The 18,936-nt window shown below is 43.5% G+C and overlaps 1 protein-coding gene across 11 annotated transcripts in view; it reads left to right on the top strand.

Moving 5' to 3' along the window:
- DGKI (diacylglycerol kinase iota) overlaps positions 1 to 18,936 on the top strand; it is a 482,044-nt gene that overhangs the window by 408,273 nt on the left and 54,835 nt on the right. For all 11 annotated transcript variants that reach the window (XM_021079007.1, XM_021079008.1, XM_021079004.1 and 8 more), the window contains one exon: positions 9,224 to 9,249. In XM_021079007.1, the coding sequence (XP_020934666.1) occupies positions 9,224 to 9,249 (26 nt within the window). The remainder of the gene's footprint in view (positions 1 to 9,223; positions 9,250 to 18,936) is intronic.

Below are 18,936 nucleotides of genomic sequence, written 5' to 3' on the forward strand. Positions count from 1 at the left end.
GAAATATCACATCTTTTTTCTCTGCATGACTGTACTATGCCTGATGTACAATTTTTTTTAACATCTTTAAAATGCTCAAGTATTTCCCAAGAGTGTTCATGTTTTACACAATAAAAAGCATCATGATTAAGTTTTCTTGTTGAATGAACCTGGACAGTATATAGTTTCTTCCACCTCATCCTTCTGTTTTAAAAATCTGTTTCTTCTATCCACTGCCCACTTTGGCCCATTTCTCTTCATCTCCACCCAAGGATTAGGAAGAAACGCCTTGCCCTCTTTTGTTGCAGTTCTTATAGATGAACAGTAGGTGGCAGTACAATTTCAAGCGCAAAGGGTGTATAGGGGCTTCCTCCTCTGCAGATTGAACAAGGAGGGGGTACAGGGAAAATCAAATTATACAAGCTAGTGGGAAAACAGCGGTGTTTTTGAAACATCAAATATAAGTAAACACCGGAACTTAATTTAAAAAACACAGAGGAACTTCAGGTACAGCTCCCATGGGGGTCATCGGATACCTACTTGAATAGGAGAGTCTTCAAGAATAGGACATGATGAGCATGAACAGATTTAGAGGAAATTTATATCAAACAAGGAGCTCCCAAACAGCCTTTATCACTTGAGTTTTGGGACTTATTTCCTTACCTCTACGCAAATACCCATCTCTTCTCCCCCCTCGGTGATTTTGCTCCTTCTGCCCTCCTCCCCTCTGTTGGTGGTGAATGTTACCTTTGAGGCTGTTTGGCATTCCCTGAATGGGTTTGTGGCCACTTGAATAGAGAATGCGTTTGTCTTTCTCTCATTTCAATGCCACTTTGTGTGGTTGCTGTAACTTTCATCTCTCTCGCTCTCACTCTCGCCTGCTCTCTCTTTTACTGCATGTGCTTTGTTCATTGTCTTAATAGCAATATTCATAATTAGAGGGAGCAAAAGCAAACAAAGGGAGGATTGTATCATGGGTGGAGATGCTCAGTGCTGAGGGATTTCTGGTTCTGTTTTACCTCGTGAGGGATGCTTGGGGGCTAGAGTGATGGCGCTGAAGGTGTTACCTAGATCTGTGATCTCCCTGTGGCTCCCGCAAAAGGATGTCATGGGCTGGTCATAGCAGTCCCTGGGCAGGATACTTCCTTGAGGCCAGCTCCGGGGAGAAAGCTCTGGCCCAGGATGATAACCTACAGCCCTGCTTTCAGACCCCAGTCAGTCATCCCTTGGCTGGCTTGATTTAAATGAAAGTTATTTGTCCATCTGCTGTTTCAGGAAATAAATTGAACTGTGTGGCCTCTTCACTCCCAGGTAAAAAAGAAAAGTAAAGATGGTGCTTCTGCCTCCGTGGTGTGGGGACTCTCAAACGGTACCTGGAAGGCATGTCCAGCTGGGAAATCGGTTTCCACTTGGGCCATTTCTCGAGAGTTTGTGAACGGACAAGTGGCAGTAAGGGTCCAGGCAGGAGACCGAGGTCCGCCCAGGGAGCCTTGTCCGGGCCTGAATATTCTTGATGTTCTTCAGTAGGGACAGGCATATCAGCACATGATGGGGAGCCGATCACTTACAGAGAGATAGTGGATTTCACCCATGTGTGAGAGGTGGATGAGATAAGCCCAGGGAACTTCCAGGGCTGTGATCAGGGGAGGGAAGAAGAAATAAAGTAGGAAGACAGAGGAGAGAGGGAAAGGACATTGGGAGTGACCATGAAGCTAGAAACCAGACACTTGTCTGTCTTTCCCCGAGTAGGATGGGCGATCTCTGTGCTTATGGAGAACACTGTCTTTGCTGTGGGCCCATCCCAGAAGCTAGCGGGTAAAAAGGAAAGACAGACCTGGAAAGGAGAATTGGTGAAATATACACAGAGAGACTTGCTTTCAGTGCATGGTCATAGACTGCCTTGTTCATGAGGACTTGGCTGCCAGGCAATGAATGGTTTATTTGCAGTGCGCCCCGCAGAGTCTAGAGGTAGCATAGCTTCTAGACGAACCTACTGTCTCTCCTGTGTTTTCTGTTCTAATTCCATGATGGTGACTAGTGAATGAAGGGGTCTGAGCTCCTCCAGCCAGGCCTGGGAGTGGGTATGAATAGCTCAGAGCGCCTCTCCCCCACCACAGTCTATTTATAGAAATACTCCATGGCTAAGTATTTTCAGAATATGCATCTCTGCTTTTGTGCCTAGTTAGGTGCCTCTTACACCTGTTCTATATTTTATTCCATCCTCACCTCGCTGTGGTAACCTCCTCTGTTGACCAACTCCCTTCTGGGTGGTGGTTTCGAAATTCTAAGCATTGGAGTTCCTGTCATGACTCAGTGGTAACGAACCCAACTAGGATCCATGAAGACATGGGTTCCATCCCTGGCTTTGCTCAGTGGGTTAAGGATCCGGTGTTGCTGTGAGCTGTGGTGTAGGCTGCAGACGTGGCTCAGATCTAGCATTGCTGTGTAGGCCACAAGCTCCAATACAGCCCCTAGCTTGGGAACTTCCATATGCTGTGAGTGCAGTCCTAAAAAAAAGTGAAAAAAGAAAAGCTAGGCAGAGGGTATATCTGTTGGAGATGCTGGGAAGGGAGATCAGTGTTCATTTGTGGATGAGTCTCTCCAAAAAGGAACAGACCCACCTAGTAGCTGGGTCCCCAGTCTTCATTGACTCTGTCTTCAGGAAAGAGTCTATAAAATGGATAGTCTATTGACTTCTCTCTCTGGCAGGAAGGACATGATACAGCTATTCCAAAGAAGGGCCACGTAGGAGAGCCTTAGATGATATCAAATCAAAAAGAAGAGATGAAGAAAAATAGTGAATATTTATAGAGGCTTTGAAAAAGCAGAGTCAGGGCAGTGTTCCTCAAATAATAATAATGGTAAAAAGATACGGTTTCATGGAGGATGCCAATGCCTGCATCCAAAATGTATCCCATCGTAAAGGCTGAATTCAGCACAATGCCCATCGTATCAGCTCTAGGTTCACTGATTAAAAACAATAAAACATCACAAGTAGTGAAGGCAATGCTTCATAAAGACGTTGGCTTTCGTACCCATGACACTTTTGCTCTTACGCATTCTGAGGCTGGCAGTCCCCAAGTGTCCTTTAAGCCTCCGGATTGATCTACTTGAAAGATGAGAGGCCTTGAAGGGAAACTTGCTGATAGAAGGCAATCTATGCACCTTTGAGTTTCTCGGAGACTCCTTGTGTCTTCGTGGTGACAAGGTCCAGAAGCAGTGACAGCTAATTCAGTAGCCTCAGCCTTTGGATATCTGCATACATTAATCTTATACAATCATTCATTCCGAGATGTGATAGCTGTATGCAAGCAGATCATGTCATAGTTTGTCTTTTCCTTGGAAACACCCCCTTGGGTACCTTGGAGACAATGACTGAAGCCGACCATCTTTTTTTTTTTTTTTTTTTTTTTTTTTTTTTTTTTAGGGCAACACCTGCAGCATGTGGAAGTTCCCAGGCTACGGGTATAATCAGAGCTGTAGCCTCTGGCCTCTACCACAGCCACAGCAACACCAGATCCTTAACCCACGGAGCTAGGCTAGGGATCAAAATTGTGTCCTCATAGATGCTGGTCAGATGTGTTTCCTCTGAGCCACGACGGGAACTCCCTCAAGCTGACTATCTCAAACAGACTTTTTTTTCCAAACTCGATTACTTTAAGAATTCAAGCCACATTTGCTTTCTTTGGGAATCCATTATATGGCTGTGCCAATTTCAGTATAAAAGTAGGTTTAAAAAATATTTTACCAGTTAAATTATGTAAGTCCCCATTTAAAAAGGGTGTCTAGTTTTCTTGGACTTACCCTCATTTTCAAGTTCCCACGTGTCCCCTAGCTTGGAAAGTCTTGTCTTCATTTATAAGGAAAGGAAAGTTGAATACTCGGTTAAGCAAGGTTAATGTTGGCAAGGGGACTTTTACCAGGAAATCTTCAGATTAAAATTCATTGAAAGGTGAATCAAAGTGGCTAAAAAGCAAAACACTTCCACAAAGCAGATACTGAAAAGGATGAATAAATGAATGGATTCTTTCCTAACATATTTTTTAATTGTTATTCATTTCCTCTTAATCCTTTTTTCTCCCACTGCAGTGGTGACGCAGAGAAAAAGCCCACAGGTTTTTGTTTTTGCTTTTTTTCCTGTAACTTAAAAGAGTTCAAAGATCGAGGCAAACCCTTGTTCTTTTCCTCTGCTGTTGTAACTGTGTTTTAAAATCATTGGGTTTCTTCTGTAAGTTTCTCTTCACAGAGACTGTATTTCCTGCCCTTGCCTCTCCTCCCTCTCTTCCGTCCCTTTATCCATTTCTCAATTTCATGGAGATCTGTTAGCAATTTTTACCTGTTTCATGCCATCGTCTTTTTACTGCTTTGTCAGGAGATCCTTATTCTGCTCACTTCTTGGAGTATTTTTGTGTAGGTAGCATGCTGGTTCCTTTTTATTCATTACTCGTATTTGCCTTATGAGAGTTGTTTTTGGAACTGCTAGTTTGGGATGGATAATTAGGGATAGTGGGTTGATGTGTTTCTGGAAGCTTGACTTTGGGTCTGTTGTCTTCATACTCTTTCTTAGCAGTGCTGTTCTCCAGAGTTTGATTCTGCTACTGAATGGCTCAGGGCAGAGGGCTTTCTGTCAGCGGTTTTGTGGTACATGACAGAGCTTGTGTCTCCTCAGTTAACAAGATCAAAACACTCTCTGTCTCCCTGAAATCTGGTCCTGTGTTACTACCCTTAGTAGCTCTTCTTCATTTAGGGTACTTGCAGTGCATGGACATCATCTAGTTTTAGCCAGAGATGATGTTTCCTTTTCGGTGTCTCATTCTCTCTGTTATTTTTCATGAATTTCAAGAAGAATTAAGAGCAGAGGTACTGATGGAGGAGTTTGGGGATAACCGTCTTGTCTTCCGCCTTTGTTCTTGCTGTTTCATACTCTACCCTCCACAGCCGCCCCATCAACAGAGCAAATGAGACTGTGTGACTTCTCTGCGTAGCTGAGAAGGTCAATTACAAGTGCTCAAGGTGGCCCCTCACTCCCCCTATGAAGTGGCCCCTCCCTCTTATGCCTCTAGTCCTGATGTTCATTTGTCTTTCACCTTTGAGCAACGCTGAGTTGCTTGTATATCTGATAACGTGTGATGAAAGTTCCTCTCTATAACCTTTTTCCTAGACCTGTTGCTTCTACCTGGAATTTTTTTCTTGCTTACCTAATAAGCATCTACTTATCTTTCAAAGCCAGCTCAGATGGCTCTTGCATTTTGAAGACTTTTTTTTTTTCACCTTTTTGGGGAAGAAAATTGGTCTACCTTTCTTCTCTGCTATGGCTTTATGCCTGTCTTGATCGTTGCACTTTTCCCACTATATTATAATCATTTGTTTACATAGTTTCTCTTCCACTAGGTTATAAGTTCCTTGAAATTGATATCTTGTTACTTTTTAAAATTTGCATCGGAGTTCCTGTTGTGACTCAGTGGTTAACAAATCCAACTAGGAACCATAGAGTGTGGGTTAGATCCCTGGCCTTGCTCAGTGGGTTAAGGATCTGGTGTTACTGTGAGCTGTGGTGTGGGTTGCAGACATGGCTCGGATCTAGCATTGCTGTGGCTGTAGTATAGGCCAGCGGCTACAGCTCTGATTGGACCCCTGGCCTGGGACCCTCCATATGCCACAAGCACGGCCCTGGAAAAGACAGGAAGACAAAAAATAAAAAATTAAAAAAAAAAAAATAAAATCTGCATCGCTTGGCACAAGGGCCTGGTACTTAGTAGGGTCTCATAATAATTAGCATTCAGGTTTGAATCAACATAAGTGGAGAGATTCAAATCTGCATGATAACTATTCTGGGTCAATAGGAGGAAGATTTTTAAACGCAGGACTTTTTTTTTTGTTTTCCTTGTCTTACTTTGCCAAATGTGAATGGGATGGCAATAAAAGCGTCAAATAATACCAAACAAATAAAGCAAAGAGAAATCAATATAAATATCTGTAGCCCATAGGAAACGACTAGAGGTGAGGAAAGAGGTGACGAGGAGAACTCTAAATCCTGGAGCTCTTTGAGCACCGGTAGAGTGATGGTCTGCATTCTGAGAGCAGACGTGTTTTCCAAGACGAAGTGCATGTGGAGAAGAAAAAGACAGTGCTGGACAAAACCGCAGGTCCTTCGGCCAGAGGCGGAGGAGGGGCAGTGAGCTCTCGGCCCTTCTTTGTGGTCAGGTTGAAGATCGTCTCTTCCCGGGATTCAACCTCTCTGTTTCAAAAATAACTGCACGTCGTGCTGATTTCATGCTATTTCTTCTCGCCTGCGCTAAGTTCCATAAAACTTGCCGTGCCCGTTGCCAGCAGTAATGGATGATGCGTAGGTCTCAGTGGTACACTTGAGTGACTCGTTACGGTGGAAGGTGAAGTCCTGAGTGAGGACTGACATACTCCATATGTCTTAAAATTCCACAAAGCCAGGCACGTGGGAGACATTCAGCACAGAAACGCAACATGACTAATCCTCAGGAAAGAGTCTGAAATCGATCGTTCTTCCCGGCTGCCTGGACGTTCCGCAGAAGGCGTCCCCCTGGGGCTCCCGCGGGGCCATCTGGAATTTCTCAGGTTTAACGTTAGTGCTTGGCTTTTACAGAAAGGCAGCAAAAGCCCTTCTTCACGAGCCTTCCACCTGAGACAGTGAGTCATCCAGCGGCTTGGATGGGCCTTGATTCCTGTAGCTCTGTGAGAAATTCACTGCGAACCAGCCAAACATGCTCTTGCTCACCTCCCATCCCGAAACGCCAGGAGTGAAGAGGTTTCCTTGCTGCCGATTCTTTGTTCATGCCCTGGGCCGCTTAAAGAATTCTCTGACTTCAAGTATAAGTTTCTCTCTTTTCTCTCTTTCTTTGGTTTGTTTTTTTAGGGTCACACCCGTGGCATATGGAGGCTCCCAGAGGCTAGGGGTCAAATCAGAGCTGTAGCTGCCAGCCTACACCAGAGCGACAGCAACATGGGATCCGAGCCATGTCTGCGACCTACACCACAGCTCATGGTAACACCGGATCCTTAACCCACTGAGCAAGGCCAGGGATCGAACCCGAGTCCGCATGGATGCTAGTCAGATTCATTTCCACTGAGCCATGATGGGAACTCCATGTATATGCTTCTCTTTAGACTCCACTTCCAATCATAGTTCACCTCTCCTCAGCCCCTTCCACCCCTTTGTTTGTGGGTGTTTCTGTTACCGGGGAAAACTGGGTATCTTTCGGCTCTGAGAGTGTCCACACTGTCACTCATTTGAAGCATCGGGTCACTCCTGAGGCCCTTCCCTCACAGCTGACCTGGGAGCCCGCAAACTTGAAGGTAGTTTGAAGGGGAATCTGGTGATTTTTGAGGAGGTCCTGGATATATTTGGGTCCACATACTAGCATGCGATGCTGAAATTAATGCAACTTAATACTTTTTTTTTTTTTTTGCTTTTTTTAGGGCCACGCCCACAGCATATGGAAGTTCCCAGGCTAGGGGTCGAATCAGAACTACCGCTGCTGGCCTACACCACAGCCACAGCAGTTCAGGATCTGAACTGCATCTGACCTACCCCACAGATCTTGGCAACCCTGGATCCTTAACCCAGTGAGCAGAGGCCAGGGATTGAACCCTAATCCTCATGGATTCTAATCAGATTCATTTCCACTGAGCCAACGGGAACTCCCGCAATTTAATACATTTTAATCAGAGCCCACTGTGTCCTCAAGAGCACGGTCCTAGTTTCCAGGGCGCTCCCAGCCTCGTGGGGAAGATGAATGTGTGCACAGCGCAACGTCGGGGAAATGCGGGGAGAGGATGCGTCAGCCTCACCTGGGGAAGCTGAGTGGCTCTTCTCGAGCAGCCCCCTCCGCAGTGGTGGCCCAGCACTACGTCAGGTTCCTTCCTTCTGCTCCCTGAATCCACCCCCCAGAGGCGAATTGTCTCTCCACTCTTGGGACCCTCTAGAGTTTTCACATCCAAAAGTCTACTTGAAGAGCCCTAGAGGGTTGACAGGATTTCACACCTAGCCACCCAGTGCAAGTTCACAGCTCTCTCGCCCTTCCTCCTGTGTCTTTATACTGTACTCTTTGTTCACATAATGGACAGAAGTATTTCTGATCAGTAAAGGACAGAAGTATCAAGAATCCCAAAGTAGCTAGAATTTTCCTCAACCGCTATGTACCCACTGAATCATTCTTGCTCCAACATTTGTCATCGTGTCTCACTGATATGATGACTATATGTAAATTGAGTGACATAAAGTTTGGTAGCTTTAGTACCAAACTCAGGCATTTGCCTTGGGTCGTCTCCCTGCTATAGGCTCTGGCAGGCCCATCATTTAGAGAAAAGAACTCCTCTCTCTTGGTTTCTTGCCTTTCCTTTGAAAATACTAACCCCTCTGAAGACAGAATTATGTATCTCTTAAGAGAAGCCTGCGTTTGTCCTCAAGACTGTACCTCTCAAGCTTGAGCTGTATTCATCCACAAGGTTGTGTCTGTATTGCTCAAAATAACCCAATGAATAACCAGCTGAGAAAGAAGGGTTTTTTTTTACTGTGAACGTGGTTGATCTAATAATCTGTTGCAGTAACTATTGTAATGAGAACGAAGCCTCAAATTATATGCAAGTCATTGGTTTGTACACGTTCCATGGGACCCCAGCGGGGACTCTTGCCTCATCCTGATTCTTGTAGATTTACAGACGTAAGGCCACCACCTAGAGGATCTACCTCATGTTCACGCGAACATTAAATTCCACAAAGAGTGGAAGCGAAAAACTATCATGATAAGGGCGCCTGCCATTTCTTTTACTTCTGTCTCATTTTTTTATTGTTCAAGTAGCTTTCTTTTTACCTTCAGACAACACTTGATCGAGGGCTTATTTCTATCCCTGAAGTTTTCTCTGGAGGCCTGGCCTGGAGCACTGTGATATCACAGCATTTCCTTTGTTACCACATCTCTAGGTGTTTGTTTTGTGTGTGTGATAAATCCAGACTTAGGTGTGTTCCAGTCTTATGTCACCATGATAATAGGTTGACATTTTAGTCACATCTCACACTCCCCCAATCCAGGTAAGCTTTGGGAGTTACTATTTGGGGTAAATCATACAATCAGATGTTGATTATGCCATCTATTATATTAAGTTTCTCTTTAACTGAATTTTGGGGTTTTCATGAGATGCTTCTTGATCATTGTGGTTATAAAAAACTATCACTGACAAAAGATTTACCATGCTTATTATCTCCTTTTAGGTCACCAGTCTCTTCAGAAGATCACGGTAAGAATCTGTTTTACTTACACTAATTCGGGATTCAGAGTTGAGCTGTGGTCCTTGCATTTCACTGTCAGATGGAAAAATCACTTAAGAAAATGTCTCTGAGATGTTTGCTTTGTATTTTGTTAGAGCACAATACCAAGTACTTTTAACAACTTACTTCGTCCTCGCTACATTTGATATCGTGCCTTATCTTCAAATCTGTTACAGCTACTTCGGCCGACAGATATTACAAAGTGTCATGTATTCCCTTTGATTTCTGCTGCATCACCAGATACAGTGAGCCCGTGAACAAGGCAGGGCGTGGGGACACTGACCCTCCCTTCTGCTGTTGTGGACAGTGTGTGTATCACTTAAGAGTCGGCCCTTCGGTATCTGCACTTCCCTCTGTACTGGTAGATTCAACCAGCTGAGGTCCATGTAGTACAATGGTATTTACTATTGAAAACAAAAAAATCCCTCCCGTAAGTGGATCTGCGTGGTTCAAACTTGTGGTGTTCAAGGATCGCCTGTATTTTAGGGGACCTTGGGCTAGTCATGTAACTTCTCTGAGTCACAGATTTCACCTTTCAAGTGGGGATTTGTAGTAGATCTTTCCAAAAGTCTCTTGCAGATTGGACACTGAGATTTGCAGAGGATGTCAGGGTCTGAAATGAAGCTACTTGGTAGTAGTCTGAGTTGCTACACCCTTGAGGTGAGTTATCTGCCTTTGGAGATGACTGTTTTATGCAAAGGATAAAATGGGTAGTTGCAGCACATTGAACCTGGGCATGGTACGTTTATTCAGTCAGTCAATCAGAAATGTTTTTGTTGTGTGGACCGTGGGTCAGTTAGATCATATAATGTGTTATATAGACACGCCGTATGCAGGGATCATGTGATGTGTGACAGAATATTTTCCCCAAGGAGCTCCGTGGGTCTGTGCAGGGAGGGGTGGTGGAATGCCACATGCCTAGCGCCATGCAGTGTGCAATGTGCCTTAATCTTATAAAGGGGAGGAATCAGGGCTCTGAGACCACCGCTGGCATTCCTCTTGATACTGTCCCTCATTCAGCCAAGGCACCAGGATCCACTGAGCCAGTAAAAACGTGACAGCTGGTTTAAGCGTGTCTCCTCACCCTCCCATTTCTACCTGGTCACTCAATGCCGTCAACTCTGTTTCTCATACTCCATCAATCTCTACTTTCTTTTCCATTCCCTTTCTCTGGGTTGGCCCCCTCCACCCCACGTCTTGCTTGGACCTTTAAAGTTGTCTCATAACTGATAGCCATGCCTCTGGAATTCCTTCTCTTCGTTATTTCTTAGTATCTGCATACCCAGATAGCACCAACCTGGTTGTTCCGTGGTGAAAATCTATGCCCGTTGCCTGTAGGGTGGAATCTTGCCAGTAGACCTATAATGTGTTCGTCTTGCTAACATCGAATTTTAACATGGAATAGAAAGTCCCAGAGAATGAACTCTTTGTCTTCCTCTACCGCTTAGTGCTTCTTTTGGTGCCTTTCCCCCTTCTGTCCATGGTCTGTGCTCCAGCCACCCAGGGCTACATCTAGTTTCTGAAACTCACCCTATTTTTCATGTGTCCCCACTTTTAGCCAGATTGTTCGATAGAAGCTGCTCCTTCTTTTAGCCGTGTGTGGTTTCTCCTTACATTTGAGACCTCATTAAGCATCTCATCCTCCCTGAAGCTGTCTGCCCTACTTTTCCTTGCATCAAATATTTTTTCTTCATTCTCAAACTTAACTTAAAAATGTGATGCCTGATTCATCTGTCTCCCCTGCTCAGCCAGAAGCTCTTGGATATAGATCCCAACAAACTGTGACATTCCAAAGATGTTTATTAACTGAATACATTAAAGGGAGAGAGAGAGGGAGTTTTTAAACAGGCCTGTTCTGCTGCCGTATCATTAACTCTCTCCCAATATTGGAATGAAGTGGTTTCATGTTCAGTGGAACATCATTGGGCCAATGCTGTACAGGCTGAGTAAAGTCAGAATTAGGCAGCAACCGCCTAATAATGACTTAGCGTTATCTTCTGTTCTGATCGGTGTGGGTAGGATTAGGTTTCTTATTTCATACGTAGAGGTCCTTGGGCTTTTTCAGGTTCAGGTGATAAACTGGACACTTGTATTTCATTTTTATTTTGAACTCCTGTTTCCCCTAATGACCTTGTGTCCATGTGCCTTCCTTTGTGGAAGAACTTATTTCCCATTCTGGAATAAAGGGGTGAGGCTTCTAAATTGCAAGTCTCTACTCCACTGGGAATTCTTAAGGGGTCACGAGCTATCAGTGAGCATATGTCCATGTCCTGGCGAGTCCTGAAAGGTGACCGCTCCCCGGAAGACTTGCTCAGTGTCAATAGCACTTCAGAATTGATTTTTAAGAATGGGCATATGTGTTGAAGAAACATTATCCAAATTAGAGAGCATTTACATTCTCATTATTTTAAAATATTTAGGACCTGTCTGTTTTAGTTTGATTCAGCAACGTCCAAAGAGTATTCAAGTATACATGGTAAAATAATCATGCTGATTTACCAAATTTTTATCCTCTTGTACTTCGGTGTCCTCGGCAAAATATCCTTTTTTTTATCACTAGGATTTTCTTATAGCACTTAAAATATTTTTTCTTAGGTTTACAAATTCTTAAGGTTTTTGTGATTGTTGTGGTTAGCATAAAGCCTTGAATATCCTATCATCCAGCTTGCACTTGTACACAACAGTGACATGGCAATATACTCGTAAGAGAAGTAAGGTAGCATTTTTGACTTCTGAAAATTATGGATAAAAAAAAAAATCAAGGCACACTGGGCAAGTGGATTCTGAAATTGGAAAATTAATCTCTGCGCCTTTTGACTTTCTCTTTTGTTTGCTTTCCACCAATGAGCCTATTCCAGTTGCTAATAGCAGGTCACTCTAACTGTCTCCACAACAGACTTCGTTCCTAAGAAAAATCCAATTTTCCAAAGTCCGGTCACCCTGATAGGCCCAAACCCCTCAGATGACTCTTTCATTGAAGATAAACTTAAACACTGTGGCTCTGTTATGTTCCCTCTTAATTTCAGTTTCCTTGGCTGTAAAGTGGGGCTCTTTGTATCTACCCAGCCTACCTAACGGGTTGTTCTGTGTTCAAATGCGAAATCATTCATGAAATCGCTTTCCAGTTTGCTAAAAAGCACCCCAAACATGATGCTGTTATGGTTGGCGGTGGATGAGGACGTGTGTGTTTGCTATGATGTTTGCTCAGCATTACATACTGCCTTTGACAAGTAAAAAGATGTTCGGGGGAGGAGCAGGTGTGTGAAAAATGTTTCTTTCAACATCATCATTAAATATTAAGTTTTATTGGAAACCTTTTTACATCTGGGTGAGGAGGAGTAAAATGGTTAATACATAATTTAGGCTGCATGACAAGGGGACAGTTCCTGATGTTGTACGGGGTCATTAGTTATGGGAGTTGATGACATGTGGAATGTCTATTTCTGTCATAGAGTTTCAGAGTCATTACGAATCCAGGCTGAAGGAGTTCCTGCTGTGGCTCAGGGTGAACGAACCCCAGTTAGTATCCATGAGGACACGGGGTTGGTCCCTGGCCTTGCTCAGTGGGTTAAGGATCTGGGGTTGCCATGAGCTGTGGTGTAGGTTGCAGACACAGCTCAGATCCTGCATTGCTGTGGCTGTGGTGGAGGCCGGCAGCTGCAGCTCTGATGCGACCCCTAGCCTGGAAACTTTCAAATGCTGCAGATGCAGCCCTAAAAAAGACAGAAAGGGGGAAAAAAAAAAAAGGCTAAAGTTTATTGAGTGCTTCTTACGCAGAGTCACTGTGCTAGTGTTTCAGCGACACTATTTCATCTTTAACACATCACACTACACAGTACACGTGTTCTCTTCACTGTCTAGTGGGGGAAACGGGCTCAGAATACTTACATAATAACTCCCTAAACATCACACAGCCAGCGAGTGGTAGCGTGCATGGTCAGAGCCAGTTGCAGCACTCAACTCTTGCTCATTACCCACCTTGTCCCCAGAAAACAAAAGAAATGGTCGTCCCCATTCAGGTGAATTGACAGAATGATAGAGGGGAGGGAAAAAAAAAAAACCCTCTAACAAGAATTTATTTATGACTGGGTGAGTAATTTCTTTTTAATGACAAAGCAAAACAGACCGAAAATAACCACTTCTCCCTCCTGCTGGGAATGATTTGTTCCTGTAGAAAAAGTAAATCCCAATGTCACATTCTCTCATAATTAGTTAACTGAGTGAAACTGAAGCTTCAGGGAAGCGTGCCATGCTGAGCCCCAGTGGGAACATTACATTTTAATGTTACAGCTGGAAGCCTGCGTCCTACCTCTTGTCGGAAGGTAAGTTTGGCAGTGATGGATTGCCTTATCCTAGGAGCTGCCTCGGCCTTTAGTGTCTATCACTTCATCATCTGAACTGCTCCTGGAGCCACTTCAGGTGCCCGGGCTGCTTCGCCTGCTCCCAGAGAGGCTGTTGTGTCTTCTTAGCCCGCTTGCTTCCCTGGCCTCACGGAGCGCCCCTGCTGCTGATGCCAGTGCCCGGGCATTGACACAGCGTCTGCTTCCAACCAGGCAACGTCTGTTCGCTTCCAGACTCAAAGACGTTCGTTGACTCCCTTGAGAAGACGTGCCAAATCTGACTCCCACTGGCATGTCTGGAGCGGGCACCCCTCTCCTGTCTTATCCCTCAGACCAGCTGTTGGTAAAAAGTGGTTCTCACATTCTATGGTAGTTTTTCTGTTGCTGCGGTAACTCCGTGGCTGAGAATGGGAGGGAGGGTTACCTGGAGAGCAAGTTGTAACAGCCGCGATCGCTTGTGTTAAGTGCCCAAGGATGCGGTCACTGGCAGGCCTGGAGGCAGATGCACGTGGTGGTGAGTTGTGCCTGGAGACACGTTGTGGAGTGACTTACATCCACTAGGACATCAATGGCTGTCTCTGGCTCAAATACCGTAGATTCAGTTTTCTTTCTAGTGTAAATATATGTGTATATAGAGTTTTACTGAAATGGTTAATATTCATAACATGTCTAAAATGTATCAGCTTGGGGACTTCCTATTGTGGCTCAGTGGTAACAAACCCGACGAGGATCCACGAGGACACGGGTTGAATCCCTGGCCTCTCTCAGTGGGTTAAGGAGCCGCTGTGGCTGTGGCTGTGGTGTAGGCCAGCAGCTGCAGCTCTGCTTGAACCCCTAGCCTGAGAATGTCCATATGCCACAGGTGTGGCCCTGAAAAAGCAAAAAAAATAAATTAAAAAAAATTATCAGCTCAGTTTAAATTATAGCTGAAGGAACTACTGTGCGCTTAGCCCCCATTCTAAAAATAAAATATTTGCAGTCATCTAGAAACTTCGTGTTTGCCTTTCTGATTACCTTCTCTTCCCTCTCCCATGGGGATAACCACCATCCTGCCTTTCCGTTAAGAATCTCCTTCTTGGAGTTCCCGTTGTGGCGTGGCGGAGATGAATCTCACTAGGAAGCAGGAGGTTGCGGGTTCAATCCCTGGCCTCACTCAGCGGGTTGAAGATCCGGCACTGCTGTGAACTGTGGTGTAGGTCGCAGATGTGGCTCAGATCTGGCAGTGCTGTGGCTCTGGCGTAGGCCGGCAGTAACAGCTCTGACTGGACCCCTAGCCTGGGAACCTCCCTGTGCCATGGTTGCGGCCCTAAAAAGACAAAAAAAAAAAAAAAAAAAAAATTTCCTTCTTTATCTCATTTTACTACACATATGCACATTCTACATATGCATATATGTGTGCATGTATACATCATATATGTAGTCTGCATATATATGTGTATATATGTATGTAGTTTTACTAATTTTGAACTCTTATAAATTGAATTCTTTTGCAAACCTATTATTTGCTTCTTTTGTTTCAGAATGTTTTTACGATGTATCCTTGTTGATGGGTATCACATTCCTTTCATTCATTTTTCATGTTGTATAGCATTCTGTTGGATAAATATATGACTATTTCTATATCCAAATTCTGCTGATGAATGTTCAGGTAGACTCCAGGGTTTTTGTTTGTGTTTTTATTTTTTTTGCTCTTGCAAACAGTATTATGAACATTCTTCCTCATAACTCCTCCTGGTGTCCACATGCAGGAATTCCTCTGGGGTTTAAACCTGGGAATGTGGCATAGTTAGGTGGGAGGTTATGACATACTTAGCACATGGTGACAAGCTCTTTTCCCAGGTGATCATTCTCATTTATACTCCCAGCTGCAGCAAGAGCACCTGCTGATCCACATCCTTGCCAACACTTGATATTAACTGATGAGGATTTTTTTCTGCCAGTTTGGTAGGCGTGTCAAATGGTATCTCATGGTTTTAATCTGCCTTAAATACGTATCTCACATTAAGAGGGAGCATTTTTTGCTGGAGTATGAAACTTCAGTGACTAGTATTTAATGCTTATCTACTGCTATAAAATATCCTGTATTTATATGACTTCAGAGACTAGGACCCGCTCCTTCCTGTGTCCAGCATTAAGTGCCAGCCTATAGGGTAGGACAGATTTGCGTCTTTGCCGCTTCTGTAGGTTTTCATGTCCAGAATCCTGTATAAGGTTACAGATCAGATAGAGCATTTTTTCTTATATTCATAGATCATTTGTGTTCACTCATCTACAAAATTTTCTCCCACTGGGTTGTCTTTTTCTTAATGATTCATAAACATGTTTATGTGTTTTAGGTGGAAAATAGTTTGTTGAGTATATGTGTTGCAAGTTTTCTCCAGTTTGTGGTTTCTCTAGGTATTCTTTAATCAAATTATTAATGTTTTCTCTATGGTTTACACCTTTGCTATGTTCTTGAGCGAATTCTTTTGTAGGGTAATAATACAGATATTGTCCATGACCTTCTCTACAGTTTTTATCATGTTGCCTTTCAGTTGTGTCTTTAATCTCTTGGAAGTGATTTTGTGGTTTTGTGAGAGGTAAAGGTTCAGTTTTTCTTTGATTTTTTTATAAACATAGCTAATCATTATTTATTCCTTCACTGACTTGCAAGCCTCTTCTGTCACCCCATACTGCTGTGTTTCCAGATTCCCTTTTCTGTTTTATTGATCCATATGTCTTTCCCTGCACAATATCATGTCATTTTATTTTTTTACTATTATTATTACTTTGTCTTTTTAGGGCCATACCCGTGGCATATGGAGGTTCCCAGGCTAGGGGTCCAATCAGAGCTGTAGCTGCAGGCCTGCACCACAGCCACAGCAACGCCGGATCAGAGACACGACAAAAAATGGAATTGCAAAGTAGTTCCTCATTTTCTAATATCTGGGTCTGGCATTTCCTTTGTGGGAAAAATTTCCATCATAAATTTATTATTGTTGTTGTTGTTATTGGCAACAGCGTGCAGTGGCTTGATGTGGGATCTCAGTTTCCAGACAAGGGATTGAACCCAGGGTTCAGTGGTGAAAGTACCAAGTCCTAACCACTTGACCACCAGGGAACTCCGATAGATTTGGTTTTTGTTTGCTTGTTTTTGTTTTTTAGAGCTGCACCCCCGGCAAATGAAAGTTCCCAGACTAGGGGTCATATTGGAACTACAGCTGCTGGCCTATGCCAGAGCCACAGCAATGCGGGATCCAAGCTGCATCTGCAACCTACACCACAGCCCACAGCAACACCAGACCCTTAAACCCACTGAGTAAGGCCAGGGATGGAACCTGCATCCTCATGTATCCTAGTCAGGTTCATTAGCTGCTGAAGCCACAAAGGGAACTGCCAGATTTGTATTTTTTAATGTTTGGGGAGATAGAAATTCTATTTTTCTTAAATTGGTATTGTTAACTATTTTTTAAGGAATTCGTCCATTTTATTGGAGTTATTTTTCATTCTTGGCATAAATTTTTGAATTATATCTTATTATCTGTGTAATATTTGTGAGATCTGAGTTTACATCTACCTTTTTATTTATTTATTTTTTTTTTTGCTATTTTAGGGCCACACCTGCGGCATATCGAGGTTCCCCGGCTAGGGGTCCAATCAGAGCTGTAGCCACAGGCCTACACCACAGTCACAGCAACACCAGATCAGAGCTGCGTCTGCGACCTACACCACAGCTCATGACAACACCGGATCTTTAACCTACTGAGCAAGGCCAGAGATCAACCCACATCCTCATAGATCCTAGTCAGGTTCGTTAACTGCTGAGCCACAAAGGGAACTCCCACCTTTTCATTTTTTTTTTTTTAATTATTTTCTTCCACTGTACAGCATGGGGACCAAGCTATACATACATGTATACATAATTTTTTCTCCTATTGTCGTATTGCGATATAAGTATCTAGACATAGTTTTCAGCGCTACACAGCGGGATCTCATTGTAAATCCAGTCCAAGAGCAACAGTTTGCATCCGTTAACCCCAAGCTCCCGATCCCTCCCACTCCCTCCCCTCCCCCTGGGCAGCCACAAGTCTATTCTCCAAGTCCATGATTTTCTTTTCTGTGGAAAGGTTCATTTGTGCTGCATGTTAGATTTTTAATATGGTTTGTACCTGCTTCGTGTGTGTGTGTGTGTGTGTGTGTGTGTGTGTGTGTGTAATTCCCTATTCTCTTTTCCTCTCACTACAGGCTTGGAGCTCAGTTTATGTTACTGATTTTTCAAGAAAGTGCTTTTTACCTTCACTCTATTACACAGTTGCCTTCTGTTTCATTAGATTCTTATGTTAATAATTTCCTTCCTTCTAATCATGTGGCATATTTTTATTCTTTTTCTACTTTTTTTTTTTTCTAACGTAGACATTTAGGTACAAACATCAGCTACGTGTGTTCTCTTCCCTTTGTGTCTCCTTGTGCAGTTCCGTCTAGAGGCAGGTTCATTATTTTTATGCGATCCTTTTGTGTCTTCCCCTCTCTTCTCTTTGTTTCTTTGGAATACATCCTGGATAGTTTCTTCAAAGTGATTTTCTTGTTCATTTGTGCTGATTTTTATTCATGTTCATTTAAGATGATTCTCGCTGAGTGGCTCATGTCCTTGGACCTTTATGCATGAGAATTTGTTCAGTCCTTCAAGAGGTTTTCCAGTCACCAGAGAAAACTATCAAACCTGATTCCTAAAATTAAATCCTCCATTTGTGAGTTTGTGTGCATGCACGTACTTGTTTGGTTCTGGTTTAGAATGCATAGGAAACACATACGTTAATTCAGAGTGCCTCGTCTTCAAATGATGACAATAGATTGACATAAGAGTTTTATTTTTTGTTTTTAATTCCACACAGCACCAACTTTCTTGCCAAGTCTTTTGTGGTCTTTCTTGCTCGGTGTTACTGCCTTGGCTTTTCGGGGGCACAATTTTATATGGGGTCTATGTGGGCAGGTTCCAGGCTTTGTCTTGTCTCCTGTGTCTACACAGCCATCAAAGAGTGGCTCAGTATCCTCGGGGTTTGGCAGAAACCTTAAGGGCCTCTGGTAGTTTGGGTATAATTGACTTCACTTTGTTTAATAAGATCTGTGAATTCTGGTCTTAACAGTGAGGAGTGTGCACATGTGCGCATAAGTTTTTAAAGGTTATTTCATTTTTGCTGTAAAATACAATGTATTAGCATATTATCATGTTAATACCCTTATATCTATCATTCAGCCCAAAATTAAGAATTCCCTCCATGTGTCTCCACCCTAATTACATCTCCTCCAGTCCTCTAAAAGTAACTCACTACCCTGGCT

Source organism: Sus scrofa, chromosome 18 (genome assembly GCF_000003025.6).
Source record: "Sus scrofa isolate TJ Tabasco breed Duroc chromosome 18, Sscrofa11.1, whole genome shotgun sequence".
Lineage (NCBI taxonomy): Eukaryota > Metazoa > Chordata > Mammalia > Artiodactyla > Suidae > Sus > Sus scrofa.